The 21,646-nt window shown below is 37.3% G+C and overlaps 1 protein-coding gene across 1 annotated transcript in view; it reads right to left on the bottom strand.

Moving 5' to 3' along the window:
• Positions 1-21,646, bottom strand: part of Tbc1d8-9 (TBC1 domain family member 8/9) — a 59,871-nt gene that overhangs the window by 16,338 nt on the left and 21,887 nt on the right. Inside the window, exons 9-15 of the mRNA XM_071594534.1 lie at positions 19,176-19,369; positions 17,390-17,614; positions 13,034-13,233; positions 7,206-7,412; positions 3,207-3,468; positions 3,012-3,084; positions 2,703-2,858 (exon numbers count right to left, since the gene is read on the bottom strand). Coding sequence (XP_071450635.1) covers positions 2,703-2,858; positions 3,012-3,084; positions 3,207-3,468; positions 7,206-7,412; positions 13,034-13,233; positions 17,390-17,614; positions 19,176-19,369 — 1,317 coding nt within the window. The remainder of the gene's footprint in view (positions 1-2,702; positions 2,859-3,011; positions 3,085-3,206; positions 3,469-7,205; positions 7,413-13,033; positions 13,234-17,389; positions 17,615-19,175; positions 19,370-21,646) is intronic.

Below are 21,646 nucleotides of genomic sequence, written 5' to 3' on the forward strand. Positions count from 1 at the left end.
GGAAAGAGAAGGGAAACTGGTGTGTTTGTTTGGGGGGAGGGGGAGAAGGCGGTTGGGTATGGCATCCGGGTGGGAGAGGTCGGTTGGGTAGGGCATCAGGGGGGGAGAGGGGCTGTGGAATAGAGGGAGGTCCAGGAGGGGGGAACGGGAGGAATAAGTTAGGTCATTGACTGACATACCCTTATGATGACTTCTTTGAAATTTCCAACCATCCCAAGGCATCTAATCTTAAGCTTTTTTTCTCTTAATGTAGAATTTTGAGGACAAAGTCACCAGAGTGGTTATTGTCTATAAGATGCTGGGCAAAATTGGAAGAAAGATTTCCGTTTTTAAAACAGGTGTAATGTTCTTTTACACGATCACTGAATTTCCTCCCAGTTTGCCCAATGCAGGAGGTAGAGCACTCACAACATAATTTATAAACTCCACTCTTCTCCATTATGGGAATTTGGTCTTTGCAGTAAGATAAAAGGTTCTCAAGTTGGCTTTATTATAGAAGGCTGGTTTAATATTCTTTTCTGCAAAGGATTTGGTGACTTTACGGGATAAATTCCCTAGAAAGAGAATCCTTTTCCATTCAGAAATGTCTTTCTTGGAGATTGATTTGACTGCTATTTTCTCTAATTTTTTTAATACAATTTTTTGACTAATTGGTAGCAGAAACCATTATTTTCAGCTATCATTTTTATTATTTTAAGTTCTTCTTGGGTATTTTGTGGAGACAAAGGAATGCTAGTCAAACGGTGGATCATTGAGTTGAAGAACGCTCCTAATTTTTGTGGGAAATGATGTCTTCACGTGGAGTGAATGATATGATCCGTACAAGTATCTTTCCAGAAAATGAAGAAGTCCAGTTGCCAATTATTTTTTGAAAAAATAATATCTAAAAAATTATTGGATTCGTTGAGTTCTTTCTCCAAAGTGAACCTAATGTTTTTGTCCTAGGAATTAAGACTCATGAAGAAGTTATAGAGCTGTCTTTGTGAACCAGCCCATACACAAAATATATCATCTACGTAATGGTGCCAACAGACTATGTTTTTCACCGAGTTGTTGGAAGAGGAGAACAGAACACTTTCCACCTTGTCCATATAGATGTCCGCTAGTATAGGAGATACAGGGGATCCCATGACCAGACCATGGGTTTATAAGAAGCACTTTCCGTTGAACTTGAAATAGTTCTGGGATATGCATGTTTTTAGGACCAAACACAACTCACTGGAAATGGGACCCCTTTCCGAAAAAGGATTTCCTCGGCTAACAGGAGGGCTTCTAGGGTGGGAACACTCGGAAAAAGGCTGAAGATGTCGAAAAAGACGAGGATACACTTGGGAGGGAGGACTAACTCTGCAAGCCGGCGGGCCAGATCGGAGGACTTTTTGATTCCAAATTTTGGGACGAACTTGGTATGCTCCTTGAAGATGGTGTTTGCTCTTCTTGCCAGGTGCTGCTTGATTAGGGGCCAAAATATTGGAAACCACCACCCTGATGGGAATATCTGGTACGTGGGTTATTGGGAGATCAAAAAACAGGGGTGCTGAGGGATTCATTTGCACTAACCGATGCACTTTGGGTGGTTAGAAAATAACAGAGCAGGATTTAATTACTCTTTTTGAAATTTTGAGTTGGATCACTTTGGACAAAAGCATTAGGTAACACCCCACTGCCAAATTTGGAATTAGGCAATGCCTAAAACATTAGGTTCACATCTGTATTCACTAAATCCATTTTCTACTTCCTTCATTCATTTATCATCTTCTCAGTCAGAGGTGGACCGAAATACCCTTCCTCCGCCCTGTTTCCTTGACACAAATCATAATTCACAAATTCAAGCTTAAATTCAATATTGTACAACAATCTTCACGTCCAGTCTGAGTTTTTCAGGACAGGTACATTGTACATATAAATTAATAGAAGACCGGCATCTCTGTTAGCCCAATGCATATCAAGTTTTGCAGCACCACCACATGTAATATTCAACTAAAGGTGCTACATTCATACATGAAAGATTTATTTTAGAATTTTTTAGGGTTTATTTTCAACGAAATATTAAAAACTCTCTTGCTTACTACTGGCTCAACAAAGTGATATTATCAAAATTTGTAATAAAGGCACCCTTTTCTATGCCTGATGCAGGAAAGAATACTTAATACTACATATTTTTTCAGCAAATTGGCTACACCTATAGGTTGAAGTTATACCCTGAATAATATAATAAGGCCCATGAAACACAGGCTGATTTTAGAGCACACGTTGGAGTGAAAAAAGTGCACCTTGTGGGCTGGGAAATACTGTATCTAAAATATGGACGTTGTGTACCATACCATTTTTCTATGTAATCTTTTATTTTCCAAGAAGCTGCGCGAGATTCCACGACAGCGACTTTTAACGGAGTCATCCATTAAATGTATAATACAATTCAACGATTTCAAAGTGTAAAAATTATTCACCTTGACAGGGATTTGAACCAGATCCCTCAATGTCTGGCTGAGTGCTTCGACCAGTAAAGCTACAGAGGCATCTTCTTACACTCTGAGATTTTGGGCACTTTAAAGGACCATTGGCCACATAATGGGGTAAAGGTTTCTCTAGGAAGTGGTCATTAGTTTGGGTTGTGGACTGGTGGCCAAGGAGATTGCGGGAGGAGTTGAGTGGGTCCTGGATGCCATGGACCTAAGTGGCACTCTCCCCTGAATAGTTACCTTTTTCAGGGGCTCCCCTTCCCGGTCATGAGTCCTTCCCCCGCCCTCCTCATGGTACACGCCCTCCAGGAATGTACTAAGGAGTGTCATCGCCTCGCCATCATCACGACACTCCATCAGCTTCTCTGCATTTAGCTCAAAGACAGTGAGTGCCACCTGTATGATGGAAGAATGACTGAGGTGACTAAGCCAATAAGGAGACGATAGCATTGACACAAGGAATAACCCACAAAGTGGTAGCAACCATCATTCACTGGTTTACAAGCATGCTAGTAATAGGAATGCACCAGAATGTTATCAACCACTCACCATAAAAATGACCCGAGCACCATCATAGAAAAAGCAGTCCATTATATTTACAGCACTCTCATATGGCATTACACTGAAAATTAACAGGAAAAATAAAAAGTCATCAACATGAAAAAAGAATGAATGTGATGTGGTCAAAAGTCGAGAGAAAAATTCTGAGTAAGAGATATGGATCCATGAATGCTCGTGTCTCACCTGAGAAAGAGTGTAAGAAACCATGAGAGTGATGCAATTCGCACAACACCCAGCCTGGCCAGATGCCTCTGCAGTGGCGAACCAATCTCAGAAGAGACGAGCTCCTCGAGCACACCTTGGTCAACCAGTGCCCCAACCACCCTCTGCTCATAGTAGCCGGCCAGCAGTCGCTCACATATGGCCCCCAGGAGCCAAAAGGCCTCCTCCTCCCCACACCACAGCAGAAGCACACTGCACACCAAATTCATCGCTTGGCAATAGCCTGTAATGGGGGAGGGAGTGGAAGAGGTATACAGGGGGAAAGTCCATCCATTCCAAATCATCTCTCTCAGGTAAAAAATGCATTACTGTCATTGAACAAGGAAATTAAATGCACTGATCACTTATATTATTCACCCCATGGAAATTGGTATGATTCATAAAAGTGGTATGTCATGGTAGAGCATGAGTTTTTACAAAATTTTTATAAAACATACAAATTCAAAATATGTTACAGAAATATGAATAAAAAATGAAATGTACATTGATCAATAAATAATCTTGTGCCGATAATAAATCATGAGTGCTACATGTAATATTGATGCTCCAGGGTGGCTGGCATATCCAAATCATACAATCCCCTCACTTTCCCAGGATTTGGAGAAATATTCTAACCACTTCATTAAGCAGATGTACACAAGGCAATACCAATGAGTTCAACAATACATACTCTGAGTATTGCCCAATCAAAAAGTCAAATGGTCAACAGGAATTATTAAATTAAACATGAGATGTGGTATGAGAAACATGGAGAAGTTAAACAGGTTATAAACGAGATCCTCTGGAATCCAATTTTCTACATTATACTCACAGATATGCCACCATTTTGGTGATGGGAGCAAATAACTATCCACAATACATTTGATCTGGATCATTTTTCATAGAAAATATGTATGATTATTCCTGCACTTCTTTAATGGTGGCATTCAATATTTTATTTCTATTTACTTTGTTTGATTTAATTTTCTGGCTTTGTCATCTCAACTTTTCCTTGGCTGTCTTTCTTGCATTTTGTAATTATACCTAATTATTTAATTCTCTCTTGTCGCTCATGTTGCAATTTTTTTAATCTATTGGTAATTCAAACATACTCCAACATACTGGGACACATCCCCATCTATGTATTTGCTTCTCTATTACTGGTATTCCATAATAGTATTACAGGTAGATTTATATTATTTTCCATTACAATGCGTGAGCTGAAAATATTTCATGCTAACTAAATACACCTTCTTGGGCACCTTGATGAGTTTTGTCACTAATTCACTGACAACAATTGATGTAATATGTATGCCTGAAACAGGTTTGAATATTCCAGATGACATGGTGAAACTTGAGTCTTTCTCACTACAATGGTGTGATACAAATGGCATGGTAAGAGATTGTGTAGAGATTTTCAGTCATTGAGATATTAATGTAGTAAATATTGCTGCCACTGCACCAACCACACACAGCTCTCAACCATAATTCATAATTGCATAGAAATTTGGAGTCAACTCCCCTAAAATTTTGCTATACATTATTTATACAAAAACATCTTTGTCACCTGATTTTGAAGCCCTAATCCTGCAATACGGCCCCATATACTAAAGTGCAACTGTCACTGGGGAACTGAATGTCAATCTATGTCCAAATAGCTATCATATTGAATATTATTGAAATAAACTCATCTATTCTAAAAATCTTCACCTGATACACTTTGATCCAGCTCATCACACTATGAATAGTCTGGCTGGATATGTTTTTCAGTGATGATCTGGATGAAGTAATTTCTAATCTCCAAAAGCCAGTTTCTTTTCTTTTCGTTCATGATTTTATACAAACTGCTTATAAGTATATATTCTTGAGGACTGCCCAGAGGACACTCATACAGAAACCTCTGTCCTTGACAATGCACAGTGCTTCGCAAATTTTGCTGAAATGGACTGGTCAGAGGTATTTTAATCCAAATCTATTGATGCCATATTAAATACATATGGCACTAATCTTCTCTGCTGGATTGATAGGCATACACCTTAACATATATGGTGTTCAAGATGCCCTGCTGCCCCTTGGTTATCTGAAGGCAATAAATGAGAGAGAGAATTATGACTGGCTGAACATTTATCAGAGCCAGATATCCCCAACGATCTATAATAAATACCAAACTTTAGGAAACTTGGTTAATCAATCAATCAAAATAGCAAAACGTCCACACCATTCAGAAGGAGTTCCTTTACTCTCCAAAAGGAATTACATTTGGTAGGAACTAAGGAGCCTGGGTCGCATGATAACTTGCTGGCCCCAAATATCTCCCTTGATGAATCAAATGATCAATGTTTGCTTTCCTAATCCTTGAGTATGTTTCAATTCCAATTAGCATTCACTGGTTCCCTAATACTTTGTGAATATAGTTCCTAATTTTAAAAAGTTCCTGCAGGCAAGCCCTGATTAACATTAATTATTCCTGACTTTTATCATTAATTTTGGCATTTCATGAATTGTTAGAAGAATTTGAGTAATTTAAAACTTTTGAAGAACCAAACCTTACAAGATTTCTTTTACATGGATCCATTTTCTAGGATGGCAGTTTTGCCAGCATTACAACTGTCGATTTCTGGTCAGAAGTGGTAGACGCTCGTTTTTGCCCATCTTATATAGGCCCATCTGAGAAAGTGCACTGTGATTGATTGACTCACATTTTTTTTACTTAAATACACTTCCAGGAGCTGAGCAGCTCATATCTGTTGTCTCTGTTGAAATTGTTAGGTTACTTGGCTATTTCTACGGCTCCACAAATGAGTCATGGGAGTAATGACTTTCTTTAGTAACCAGTTTAAAATTTTAGCACAAAAAGTATATGAATTAAACAATCACAGGGCACCTACTTAGATAAGAGGGCAATGGTAATCTGGCAATCAAGGTAGTCTCTTGTTTAGATTAGTGATAGCAAGCAAGGGGAAATACAACGCTATGGTTTCGCTTGTGAACCAGGGACAAAAAGTTTTCCAAAACCACGTTGGAGGCACAGAAGGTGAGGGGGGTCTTTCATGGAGGAAGATTTGGGTTCCTAGGAACATTTTATCATTTTACTGAGAGGAAGGGATGGCAGATGTTCATGCTGAAAGAAGGTGGCACCTCTCCCTACCTTCCCCTATCCTCTACCTCATGCCATGCCTCAGCTAATGAAAGTGGCAGCACAGATGCAATAACACATGTCTACTTTTCATGGAGCTTATGTTTTTATATGGCTCTGCCCATGCTAATTGTTTTCTTACATTGTTTGATTAAATGTGCCTCCCCTCAAACATACTTACCACTACTTCCTATAAAGTTTTCTCTCTTATCTTTCATCTTGCTGAAAACTCAGTTTCTGTGTCTTCCAAGGCTGTAAGTATACACTGCTTTCTCTGTATCCTATCCTTCCTCTCACCATTATTTCATCTTTTTTCCTCTAAACAAACTTGCTAATTTCTCCAACCATTCACTATCATACTCTTCCTTTCCCACTGAATGATAGCAACACTGACCCCTACCTCCATTGATTTATCTATAGAGCTCTCAGGAAGTAGAAAAAATTACATAAATTCAGGGACAGTAAAATAGAGATTTTAGTGTAGTATTTTGCCTCAAGCAACAGTAGGGAATGCTGCCCATGGCACAAGCACACTGTGAAGGCCTCCAGTAGAGGTTTAACTCTATGTGCAGGAGATTTTACAATAAAAAAACAGAACTACAAGGTGCGGCAACATTATTTACTTTTTTGAAAGCGTTTCACATATGAAAAAAGAAAATCATGTTGCTGCACCCTGTATAAAACAGGATCCCAATCAATACCCCAGGAAATGGAAAAGGTTTATTCATGGATACCGAGGCTACTGCCATTTCTAATTCAAAATGACACCATTCAAAGATAAAAGGCATGATATTTAACATTAAATATAACCTCAAGGAAACAAAAAAAGAATAACTATTTGTTACCAATCTTAGGATTCTTGCGTGCATATGCGCAGAGCACTCTACGCAGGGGGTCGATCCCCGCCGAAGACTGGAATGCTGGGTGTTCAGGCAGGGAGCGGTGAAGGTCTCTCTCAATCTCCTCATTTGCTGTGCAAGGCATGTGGAGAGATTCATTCACTAATTGGCGGTAGCTCATCCCAGCACTTGCTGCCTGGTCATTTTCAGCACCTGAGAGAAAAAAAAAGGTACACTTGTTATTGCGTGCTAATGCTATGCGCCATTTACAAATCAGGATATTCTTAATCACTATGCTAAGGCATAGAAATATTTTCCAATTTCTTACCACTGGAGAGAGATGGGTCTATAGGTGTTTGGAGAAGAGTAGTCATGGTCCCAGAGTACCATAATTAGTCTCTTCTTGAAAATTGAGAAAAATGGGGTCAACGTACTCTCCATCTTACTCCAAGATTGAGAATCTAGAGGGCATTATTAGGCTCCTTCAACAACACAGTCCACAGCTAAAGCACCAGAATTATGAACTGTTGAGAAGGACGGCACAGGTGCTACTTTTTACACTTCATCAACCAACACCAAAGTTATCCACAATAATCAATCCAAAGGTGAGTTTGACTTAAGCCCAACCTAAGTGGGTGAAGTTCACACATCAGGGTAGGGAAATCAATTCCATTCCCTGTGCCGCCCATGGTTTCCCAGAAAGTTCTGGTATCCAAAAAACTCACACAGCTTGGGTGAAGCTGAAAGGTGCCCAGAAGCATCCTGGGGAATTGAACACGTGCCCTATGGTCAGTGGTCCAATGCTCTACCAACTGGACTACCACAGTTCACAAGTAAAAGGGACTCACTCGCCATACTATAGCTGACATTTCCTACCAGTACTGCATGAGCTGATTGCACAACCTCTAATGGGAGTTAGAACAATCTTATCAGCTAATTTTTTGAACACTTTTTAGAAGAAAATTAGAGTGGTGCTTAGAGTATACATCAATAGAAGAAAAGACAATTATGGGTATCATGGATTATGAATTGTAGCCAATTTTACACATTCCTTGCCCTTCCATGGTCATTTTTCAAAAAAATTGAAATTCTCCTGTTTCCACCAGCCATTTTTCTTTGCACTTAACCAGATTTCCTCTTCAGATAAAATAACATTTCTACCAATTTTCTGACTTCACACAGGTTGCTTTCCAGTACCACAAGAAACTTAATAGAATCACAAGCAATTCAAGGACTGAATACCCACGTACTAGGTTTGAAAAAACCACAGTAATCTACCCAAAGTGGTTATTCTGGTAGAGCTATCCTCTTACTAAACCCTTAAGGGTAAATGAAATCATCAGGGTTGTGAGGCCAGTCCCTTCACCTGTACCACCTATGGTTTCCCAAGAAGATATGATTCCCAGAAAATTACACAGCTTAGGTGAGGATTGGGCTGCCCAGAGGCACCAACAGTGACTGAATCCACAAATAATTCAAAATTAATTAATTTGATGGTTTGAGGCTCTACTTCGTGAAAATTGATGATCACTGATTTTAAGAACTTATTATTTTTTTCATACAAAAAACTTAATGATACTACTGTATTAGTTAGTATCCTCGACGAAAGGAACAAAAAAATGTTAATGCTGGAATAGTTTGAAATAAAAAGAGAGGGTATTAGCAGGCATTTGGATAACAAAAACATCTTTGGAAGCTACTCATCCCTGTCGGAAGTTTTACTGTCCATCAAAAACACTATTCGTACACTGTCTCTCCCCCTCCCCACTGCACAGAATCCTTTCCTTCCTACAAATTGTCTCTTTCCCTTGCCCATCAGCCACCTCACTGTACCAACCCACGCTCCCTCGTGGTGGCGCCCTAACCAATACTTCCCCCTCCCTTCTTCCCTGCCACAAATTCTTTGGTTCAAATGATTCTCATCCATACTTATCACATCGGTTCTAACTATGCGAGTAGTTCACTATGAGGTACTTTGTCGAAGGCTTTCTTAAAATCTAGAAAAATCGCATCTATTGGAGCATTGCTCTCTCCTGAAGTAAAACTATCATGAACAAAAAGCACAAGTTGTGTCTCGCAGGATCTACCTTTTTGGAAACTGTGCTGATTTTTTTTCATTAATAACTTCTGATTAGCATGGTGTTTGACAATTGAACTAACAATGTTCCATAACCTTGCATGAAATGGATGAGAGGAAAATAGGTCTGTAATTGCTTAGTTGCCCCTTATCTCCATTTTTAAATATTGGAGTTAGGCTAGCTGTTTTCCTATCTCTGGGAACCTTGTGATCTACCAGCAAATTCTTAAATTTTATTTCTAGATACGGTGCAATTGCCAATTCTAGATCCTTAAATATATGAGGGGGTATTTCATCGGGCCCGGAGGATTTATTAGGCTTAGTATTTTTCAGCAAACGCTCTATTCCATTATATGAGATTTCCATTATGATTCCATTATGAGCATCAGTTGACCGGCAAAATTTGGTTAGCTATCGGGGGTATTCTGAGAGATGATAAAGATGACGCATTGAAAGAAGGAATTTAATTAGTTATCCTTTTCCAAACTGCTGGTTACTCTTTTGCCTTTACCAGTTTTGAGTAAATTGACGGTTGATTTATTTCCCTGAACTTCTCTGACGTATTACGTATCTGCTTAAGGAGAAACAGATTTATTTTCCTAAAACTGCACTAAAAATCTGTTTTATGCATGCTTTTACTTTATTTCATGTGACCTAAAAGTTTAATTTTTACTAAAGAAGGGCAGTTTTTATGTTAATTAATATCACCACCACATAAATAAATATATCAATATCACATATTAAAATAGTATTGTAAATGTAACATGGCAATTGAAGGATGAAGGTTTCTTAATTTTAATGTTGAGCATGCAGAAATGAATACCTGGGCACAAAAAATTGGAGAGCAACATCTGATAGTGCCTTATGGAAACATTAAGTGTTTGTGAAATAAAGTCTTAGAAATGGAAATTCTGGCGAGTGAACACCAACCAGACGTGATCTGTACCTGTATAAATGAACATTACCTTGTTTACAGTGAAATAAATTCTTTTCATAGACCCGATTATTATACTGCTAGTAGTTTTCATAGGACAACATGTAAAAATGGAGGAGTATTAATCCTTACACAGGAAGTTAAAGACACAACACACATAGTTCACTAAATGCAGAAAAGGTCTTTGAATCCTGTGTCACAACACTTAATAAGAATGGAAACTCTTGCATAATTACAGTATACAGATCACCTTCGGGGGACTTTCAATCGATTCATGGGGAAATTAACTATGCTGCTAGAAATAATTCACAGTTCTTATTAAACTACTTAAATTATCATAACCGGAGATTTTAATCAATTTACTTGACTATACAAAAGAAAAAGATGAGTTTCTGAGTATTCTACCCTCTTTTAACCTGCCTAACATGGATTAAGGAAAGGGAAGTTCACCTCTACTGAAGCACTAAGAAATAATCCTAAATTCTTAGAGTAAATAGGTCTCTTTTTCGACTTATCAAAATCATTTGATCATGTTACTCATATCTGGCTCCTGGCAAAAATGAAACAAATTGGAATTAGAGGAGTCCCACTAGAATGGATTAAACCTTATCTAACAGAGCATTGACAAGTAGTCCTCCTTATTGTACCCAGGATCAAATACACCACCAAAAGTTGTGGTGCATTTTTAGGTTTTCCTCAGGGATCCATCTTAGCACCAGTTCTTTTTTCTGATTTTCTGTATTTCCTGGCCCATCAGTTACAACCTATTTTTCCAGCCAAAATTTACAAAAAATACTTATCCGGCAGAAAATATGAAATTATTTTTGTGTTAACACTTTTGCATACTACTAACTCAAAACACGCAGACTAATTTTTGAATAAAAGAAGTGCATCTCATGGGCTGGGAAATACAGTAATACATAAATGATCAGCCATAGAACAAATCCCAGGGGTGAAACCAATCCTATACGCAGATGATATAAACATCCTTGTACCCTCAAATTCATCAGATAACCTGGTACTACAGTCAAGAATGGTATCAGATTATATAAACAGATTGTGCAGTGATAATCTCATTAACTTCAATATACAAAAAAGTAAAATGACACACTTTTCTAACGAAGAGGCTGACACAAGTGTACTAATGAATGCTAATGGTAAATCAACACAAGTCTCTACAATAAAATACTTGGGTATCCAATAAAGCTCAAATATCTCATGGGAAGAATATAATACATCTCTTTGTCACAAATTGAGCTCCAAATGATATCTTTTGCAAGAGCTTAGACACCAAACTACCAAAACAGTGCGATAGGATATCTATTATGGTGAATTAAACTCGTACATTATTTGTAGCATTTCTTTCTGGGTACATTCTTACTTATCACAGATTTTTATAAAGATTTTAAGCTTAACAGGGTTGTAATGCTACACAAACGGACCATGAGTTGTAAAGCTTTAAAAGGTAGACCCAAGGAAATGGGTACAAAATAATTTAATAATGTACAATCATCTAACTCTTAACAACCAATGTAAACTGTACAAAAACCAATTGCCTATGGAAAGCAATGCACATGTCACAACTGTTCCAGAGAAAAGAGGGTGAGAGTTGATGGCTTTTGACACGCATTAATGGCTTCATTAAATCAGTTGAACAAGCACAGGAAGACACATTAAGTAGATAAAAGAATTTTAGGGGATGGGAGGAAGTTGTTAGGGGGAATTTGGAGAAGACAGAAATTGTCAATGGAAGAGATTCATGAGAGTTGGCAGGATGTAAAGGGCACGGCACTTAAATCCGGACAAACAAAACTTTTGTTTAAAATCATATGTATTAAAAAAAATAAAAATGAAAATCCTTTTACATACAAGTAGTTGTATCAGTCAAGAGTAACATTACTCAATGTAACCCCTTTTAGCTGCAATCACCCCCTCCAATCTTGTTCTGAATCGATTGCATGCACTCTTCAAAACAGCGCTGCCCATATTCGTGAATGCTGCTACGTTAATGGTGGGTAGAGATGTGACATTAGGGTGCCTCGTCTTATATGTAACTCTTTTGACTACTCTCAAAACATAATAGTCAAGGGGGTTCAAGTTCGGTCTATTTGGGGGCCAGAACTCCTTTGACCAGAACATGTCAATGTTATCTGAGAGCCAGTTTTGGACTAAATGACTCATATGAGCTGGTGCATCCTCCTGTTGAAATACATATTATCTACACGAGGCCACAGTTACCATCCTCGGTAGACTCCTATCGTGATAAAAGAATCAAACTATTTCACTGGGCAAACGCCAAGCACGAACACCTTCGATAACAGCAGCTCTTCGATTGTACTCCACACTTGTTCGTAACATCTCGGCAATTTTGAGGTTATGACTGTTTACTAGATGCCTATAGCTTTCAAGCATGCCAATCGCAACATCCAGTGGAACTAAGATAAGGTGGAAAATTGAAATTGAAATTTGTCCACAGATAACCGCTGCAGCCTGTGGAAGGGTGGGAATGTGGTAGAGGGAAGAAGTGAGAGGGAAAGAGAATATGTATTCATAGAGGGCTTGACAAGAACAGTCAGTGGGACTGAATAATGAAATATTGTGTGGTGATGCTATAAATTCTGCCAGGGAAAGCTCAAGAAGTTTGTCAATACCTTTTATGTAGTTTTAGGGAAGTGTTTTATCAATTCACCTCCAATTGGCAAATTGACAAAAGGCTTTGCTGGCACACACTGATACAACTAAAACCTTCACATCACAAGGTTCAAGACAAGATTTGGGGAATGGGACTAGTCCGGCCACAAGTGTCATACCAAGGCATCTCACCAGAGAAAAGCATCCATAGTGATTGGCGCATGGAGTGGGGGATTCCACCCAGAACAAGATTGGCCATCTCCGTGGTTCGGTACATGCCGACCCATCGGCCCCCATGCTCCTTAAGGTGGCTCTCCCAAAGCACCACCTTGGCCTCCTCCAGCATTTCCCGACGGCGCCTCTTCTCTCCCTCCCCAACTGCCACCCCCACCCTGCAATACAACAAAGAGAACGGGCTTCCTTAAGCTCATACTCCTCCACAGCCAACAAGTGCATGGTTACATACATTCACAGCTTGTTTAAATGCCAAAACACTGTGGAGTTAAATAAATCAAGGGACAAAGAGATGACCACGAAAATCAGTATAGAAATATCTCTTCCATTTTAAATAATAATAATAATAATAATTTTTATTTGTCCAGAGACTGCATCATACAAAAAATTGTACACATAGTATAGGACACGTCAATATATACAATAATACACAATGTAATACATATACCTATTCTACGTTTCATGTTCCATGAAATTCCTAATAGAATAGAACAAATTCCTTTGAAGAAAAGCTCTCAATTTCCTTTTAAATAGACAAATGTTTGTGCTGGATTTCAGGTCCTCATTTAGCTTATTAAACATAAGGAGACCCATAGATTTAGGGCCTAGTGCGGTGGTTCTAATTCTTACGTAAGTTCGGTGCAGATCATTTTTAGACCTGGTCCCATAGTGGTGAATACCACAATTTGTGTCATACATTGAAAGGTTTACAAAGGTGTACACCAGTAATACATAGATATAAATATATGGCAAAGGTAGAATGTTCAATTCATGGAATAATGGACGACAAGGAGCATTATGCTCTGCTTTGACAATTAGCCGTACGGCTCGCTTTTGAATTTTAAATATTCTGTCTGCAAGCGGAGAAGAACCCCAGAAAAGGATACTATATACTATACAGGAGTAGATATTTGCATAATATATTGACATCCATTGTTACGGTAAACCTGATGCTTCTAATAAGGAAGCAAATGGTATTCAGTTTTTTGCCCAGGTGACACATATAGTATATTCTCCCACCAGGACAACCGCCCGTCTAGAGCTATTCCTAGGAATTTTGCATGGGGCGCTTGGGGAATTAGTTTTCCACTTGATTCAATTGCAAAAGTGGCCATGTTTTTGTTTTTATTTGCAAAGTAAAGTAGTTGGGACTTTTCCACATTTAAATTCAGCTGATTCCTGCTACACCATGAGTTCAGATGTTGAACGGTTTGTTTAGCATTGTTTGTTAAACTTTGGACTGTAGAGGCAGTGAGTATGATACTGGTATCGTCTGCAAATAAGAGTGGATCATCCCTTTCGTTGGTTCTTATATTATCAGGTAGGTCATTAATGTAGAGGAGAAACAGGATAGGACCCAGAACTGAACCCTGTGGGACTCCTTGGCATACAACTTTACCAGGAGAGATGAATTTTTTTCCATCATTGAGCAAAACCACGTGCTGCTGACGGCCCTGAAGATATGAGACTAACCAGTCATGTGCATTGCCCCTAATGCCATATTTATGCATTTTTTGCAATAGTAAATTGTGATTTACTGAGCCAAATGCATCAGAAAAATCGAAGAACATTCCTACAGATTCTAACTTGCAATCAAGAGCTGTCAATATATTATCTATTGCCTGATAAGTAGCAGATTTGGTGGACCTATTCTGCCGAAAACCATGCTGAAATTTTGACAGAATCTTCTCAGATTCAACATATGGGATGAGGGGATTGAGAAACACTTTCTCAAATATTTTGCTAAACTGATTTAGGAGAGATATTGGGCGATAAGAATTCATTTCGTGGGGGCTACTTTTCTTTTTATAGAGCGGGATAACTTTTGCAACTTTCAAAGGAGGTGGGAATATTCCTTGCAGCAGGGATTCATTTATAATATGTAATAGAGGTGTCCTGATCAGATGAAATGAGCGTTTAAGAACTGGGCTGGGAATCTCATCCAACCCTGAACTAAATTTATTTCGTAGATTCTGAAAAATATTTTTCAATTCTATGTCTGAATGAAAATGAAAAATAATTTGAGAAATTTAATAATTCCTTCAATGCACTCAGATTGCATTTGCATCTGCATTATATTCAACATAAATGGTGCAAAATGCAGTCAAAGTAATTCAATAGCAATTCAATTTCATATAATGTATGTCATTCCATGCTAGGCACCTAGCACTTGCATAGTTTAGGGAAAAATAGCACACCCTTCAATGACTACTAGCTCTCTGAGCAGTGAATACCTCATGTGTCCCATTGCTTCTCAATGCTACTTGCAACAGCCACTTGTGGATGGGGCAGCACAATTCTGTTTTATTACCTTTCAGTTACACCTTAACTATCCAGAAGTGACGAGTGTCTCTTGGATTTCATATTTCACATACTTTCTATTCATACCTGCATACATCTTCTAGTATATCAGGTAAGGGGAACTTGAAAATTGTTTATTCACCAGAAAAACCTTTGTTTGTGGGTTTACTATAATCAGTGTCACCCTTTCTTGACCCAAATGAATTTATTACTGCCACCACATCACATTCCTGAGAGATACCTTAATTTTTTTAAAGAATATATATATATATATATATATATATATATATATATATATATATATATATATACATATATACATACATACATACATACATACATACATACATACATACATACATACATACATACACACCATCCCCCTCACTCAGTACCAACTCCCAACCTTTCGCCACCTGTACCTCAAAAAATATTATTTCTCGCCTCTCCTGTAAATATATATATATATATATATATATATATATATATATATATATATATATATATATTTATATGTGTGTGTGTGTGTGTGTGTGTGTGTGTGTGTGTGTGTGTGTGTATATATATATATACATATATATATATATACATACATACATACATACATACATACATACATACATACACACCATCCCCCTCACTCAGTACCAACTCCCAACCTTTCGCCACCTGTACCTCAAAAAATATTATTTCTCGCCTCTCCTGTAAATATATATATATTTATATATATATATATATATATATATATATATATATATATATATATATATATATATATATATATATATATATATATATATATATATATATATATATTATATATATATTTATATATATATTTATATATATATATATATATATATATATATATATTTATATATATATTTATATATATATATATATATATATATATATATATATATATATATATTCCGTTTCAGTGATTGAAATCCTTCCCAAATCTGCTAGTATAATAGAGGTGAGAACCAGCGAGATGGCACATATTTGGGTGCCCAGTCATTTAAACTGCCCGGGCTGAACCAAGCCCACTGAATGCAACATATGGCTGCTTTCATATCCCTTACCACTCCTTCCCTCACCTCTTCCCCACACATGTCCTCTCCGCTCTTCCCCGAGAGAGCCATTCTGAAGACGACGGCCGAGCCATCGAAACATCAGAACAACATATTGTGAATATCCTTTCTTTGTGTCTCTATGGTCTAAAAATCTACATCTGTGTTTTTATATATTTGTGTGTCACCAAAGAGCGTTCCATTTCGAAGATATTTTTATACATATATATATTTATATACATTATACACAGGTACCACCTTCATATATATATATATATATATATATATATGTATGTATCTCGATAGCTCAAGTGGTTAAGAGCATCCGCCCGGCAAGTGGAAAGATCCGATGTTCGAGTCCCGGTCAAGGAAATATTTTTACTCTTGTGATCCGTTCGATTCCGCCTTCCCCACCTCTATTGTGTTCGTCCTTTATGTGTGTTCCTATCCCTTTTCCTTATATCTGTTTCTATATAAATGAGTATATATGTATATATATGTATATATATATATATATATATATATATATATATATATATATATATATATATATATATATATATATATATATATATATATATATATACACATTATACACAGGTACCACCTTCATATTACACCTGTAGCAAATTTTACTCAATCTGTTTTGGCATGCATATGGAAACAAACAACTCTTTTTATCTATTACTAAGTATTACATGTTGGTGTATTTTAGAATCACACTTAAAATTGCAAGACTATATAAATACTAATAAGTTTTTATATTAGCAAAACTTTCCTAAATATTTAATAAAGAAAATTATTTTGCCCTTCCATAACTGCAATGCATGAAAAAAAATTTCTATTCTAATAAGTCAACACTGCCAAGTGCTGCAGCTTGCTCCTCGTCAGGAGTAGCATGTGTTTGGGTAAACTAGCATAAAATAATTATATATCTTACCCTGTTTCCATGGAAACAGAGCCAGCATCATCATCAGAGGTGTGGTTGATGGAATCAGCCCTCTCACCTTCTTCCGCCCCAATATCCCGTCCAACTTCAGGCCGAACTCTTTCTATTCCAAATAATGTGCGTAAAGGAAGACAAGGAGACCATTTTGAACTCTCAGCATCGGAATTTTCTTCTGGGAGGCTATCAATTTTCACAGTCGAACCACTAACGTGACTTCTGAAAAGTTAATTATACATTTTGAAAACCATTAACAAATAAACCAGAAAAAGGCCAAATAGAAAATAACAACACAGTGGAACCTTGATTTGACAAACTACAATGGAACATGAATATCTTCATTATATCAAATTTATTATCTAAAATCAAGATACTTTTAACTCTTGATTGGTGATTCTTAGAATTAATCTGGAGAGGTTATGTACGGCGAGGAAACATGGTCACTGAATCAGTTTGATAGAAGTACAAGGTGTGATCAGAAAAAGACTGGACTGATTTTATTCTGCGCAAACCATTCAACGGATCGAAACAAGACAGTGCGCAATCCAGCGACACATCTGATGACTAAAACGAGAGGTGTTGCATTTGTTTGCGTCGAGTCGTTACGCAGCAGCAGGTATTAGGTCTCACCTCGCAGAGACCTAAAGTATTAATGTTTCCCCTTTCCATCTCTCTCATAATATTCTCTAATTTTTGTGCCCTCAAAATTGTCCTAACATTCCATGTTCCTATTCTAACTACTTCGGTCTTCTTCTCCTGCGTCTTCTGTCCTGCTGTTGCCGGTTTTCCCTGGAAGGGTTTCGTAGGATGACGACCGCAGAAGCCTTGCCTCCACTGCTGCCGGGCACGACATAGGGCTGATTGGGCCAATCCCTGTAGTTACTAGGTCTCATATTCTCTGTAGTATCCATCATTTAAATCTTGGGAATGGTAATTGAGGTGGTTTCCCGTTGCCTTCCTCAATAGTGTTTTTAACGTGACACCATCACTTACTGGCCACCCCACTGGGGTCAGATACCATTGCAGTTGCCTCACTGTGGAACAGATGCTGCGTAAAATACCTTTCGTCTGGCTCCTAACCTTCAACCTATCAGGCATGGGTGACCCTACCAGGAGCAATTATCATTAATTCCACCAGTACATCTCTAGGGGTCATCGGAATGCACAAGCCCTTCCACAACATCAAGGTTGTAGTCCATGGGAGGGATATATATACATATATCCTGTAGCTCAACTTAAGCTATGAGATTTTTCGGGTACCAGAACTTTCTGGGAACCCATAACCGGCACAGGGAAAGGAACTGGCCCCCCTTCCCGGATGTGTGAATTTCACATGCCATTGGACTTGGTACTGGTCGAACTCCACCATCACCTACTAAACAAACCTTTGGATTGATTACTGTGTTTGTGGTAATATATATTGGTAAAACCTCAGTGGTATTACGTAGGTATATATATATATATGTATGCGTTTGTGCGCATGAGTGATTCTGAGAACCTTACAAATTACCCTCATCCGCGGAATTTCACCGCGGATTCAAATGGTGGAGATAACCATTCTGAAAGTATCGGCACAAAACTTTGAAGCAAAGACATGACTAGAGAAATTAATAACCAAAATTTATTTAGATAACCAATTATAAGTGGATTTAGGTTCATTAATGATAGGTGGAATAATTATAGGCTCATTTAATGATAGTTGGAATTGATTCAATTAATGTCAAAGACTTAATACAGCAAGCGTATTAAGCATGTTTCAGTCACCTGCCCCCAAACTTACCCCTCTGTGGAACTTGCAAGCATCTCAGCAATCTTGCAGACAAGGAAGTCTCTATCCTCTATGCTGGCAAATAAGAATGGGCCATGACCATGGGTGCTGATGAATAATGCCTGCGAAATTTCTCCCCTTCCCTCAGCTCTCTCAACGATGGACACATCTCGCAAAGGGATCACCACCCACACCAGATCCTTCACCTGAACACGTACACAGAAGATATTAACTCTACAATGATGTATTATAATAAATAACCTAAGACACCAAAAGAAATGGAAGCAAATTCACACAAAATTTTATCATATACTGCAAATATAGTCGAACAAATTTATAAATGGATGTATGTATGCCTATATGCACATTACATATATATATATATATATATATATATATATATATATATATATATATATATATATATATATACACACACACATATATACACACACATACATACATACTCACACACACACACACATATATATATATACACACACACATACATACATTCTCACACACACACACACATATACACATTATATACATATAGTCATTCACATGGAAATAGATATGATGAAAAGAGATAAGAACAGAAGAACAGACATAAAAGATGAACATAGGATGGGTAGGTTTTCATGTTTGAATGAGTATTTGGCCAATGTGGTTCATTTCTTTCCTCTGACATACGCACCGCGAAATGCACTGTTCCTATTCTTTATTACATTTGGATTTTTTCTTTACCTACCATCCTTTTCTCTTATCCCTTTGTCAATTTCTCCTTTGGTGGGTGAAATAGCTTTCCAAAGCCAACTTATAGCCAAAGAATAGGAGCAAAGGGTTGCATAAAACCCCTTCAGATTTCAGTATAATTTAGGTTTCCTCCATAGCTCAACAGTGAGAGCATCAGCCCAGCAAGTTGAAGATCTGTGGTTTGAGTCCCAGTCAAGGAAATACTTTTGCACTTCTGATCTGCTCGATTCCACCTTCCCTACCATTCCTGTGTTCGTCTTTTAAACTTGTTCCTATCCATTTTCCTTTAATCTATTTCCATGTGAATGAATGCATGATCACCATATGATGGGTTTTTGTGCTTGAATGAGTGTGTGTGTGTATATGCACACACAGTTACATATATATATATATATATATATATATATATATATATATATACTTATACATACAAATTTGTGAGCAAAAACTTCTTGTGTGTGTATATATATGTATTAATGTGTGTGTGTGTGTGTGTATGTATATGTATATGTATATGTGTGTGTGTGTGTGTGTGTGTGTGTGTGTGTGTGTGTGTGTGTGTGTGTGTGTGTGTGTGTGTGTGTGTGTGTGTGTGTGTGTGTGTGTGTGTGTGTGTGTGTGTGTATGTATATATATATATATATATATATATATATATATATATATATATATATATATATATATATATATAATATAAGGTCCTGCACATTAACAGTCAATGTCTTAGTAACAAGTTGCTGGATCTTGAGGTCCTGATGAGTGAATATAAACCTCATGTCCTTTGTATTAATGAACACTGGTTGAAATTAAGTGATTTGAAATTTTTAAATCTACCTGGATATTCCATCGCCGATGTATTTTGCCGTTCAAAGCATAGAAATGGAGGTGTATTGGTTCTAGTTTCACAGTGTGTGCGCCTTTTCCCGACCTGTTTCTCACAGGATTTTCTCAATGAAGAGTTGTCCTTCGAGTCCTGTGTCGTGGGTCTCAGTGTAAATAATGTCGCATATCATTTATTATCTATCTATCGTTCTCCCTCGAGTGATTTTAGTGTTTTTCTTAACAAACTTGCTAAACTATTAGAGCTAATTCATGATGCTATACCAAAACCTAATTTAATTATAACTGGGGACTTTAATTGTGATTTCGCAAGTAATTCCAAAGCCAAACAGGAATTCTTAGATATCCTCACCTCTTTCAACATTTGTGTTACTAATACCGAACCCACTAGGGTAAACGGCCTTTCCTCTACTATTATAGATAATATCTTAACAAACATTGATTTGGGAAAAGTAAATACTGAAGTAATCAAATCCCACATATCAGATCACTATCCTCTTCTATGCAAGATTTTAATTTCTTCTCCTAGTCACTGCAAAAAAATTTATAAAAGGCAGTTTACAGAGCAAAACTTTATTATCTTCAATTATATGTTGAAGTCCAATGATTGGTCTGATTTATACCAACTCAGATCCTACAATGACTCATTTGAGTATTTTTATTCTTCATATCAATATTACTTTGACATTTGTTTTCCATTGGTCTCCCACAAAACTAGAAACTTGTCCTTAAATACTAGAAACCATTGGGTCACCGATGAAATACGATGCCTCTCGAAAAAAATGAAGGAGTTAGCTATCTCTTATAAAAATAAATGTAACTCAATAGACTGCTTGGAGTATAGAACACTGAAAAAAACGTACCGTCAAAAGTTACAACTGGCTAAA

The sequence above is a fragment of the Hetaerina americana genome, unplaced genomic scaffold (assembly GCF_022747635.1).
Source record: "Hetaerina americana unplaced genomic scaffold, ioHetAmer1.1.p SCAF_1, whole genome shotgun sequence".
Classification (NCBI taxonomy): Eukaryota; Metazoa; Arthropoda; class Insecta; order Odonata; family Calopterygidae; genus Hetaerina; species Hetaerina americana.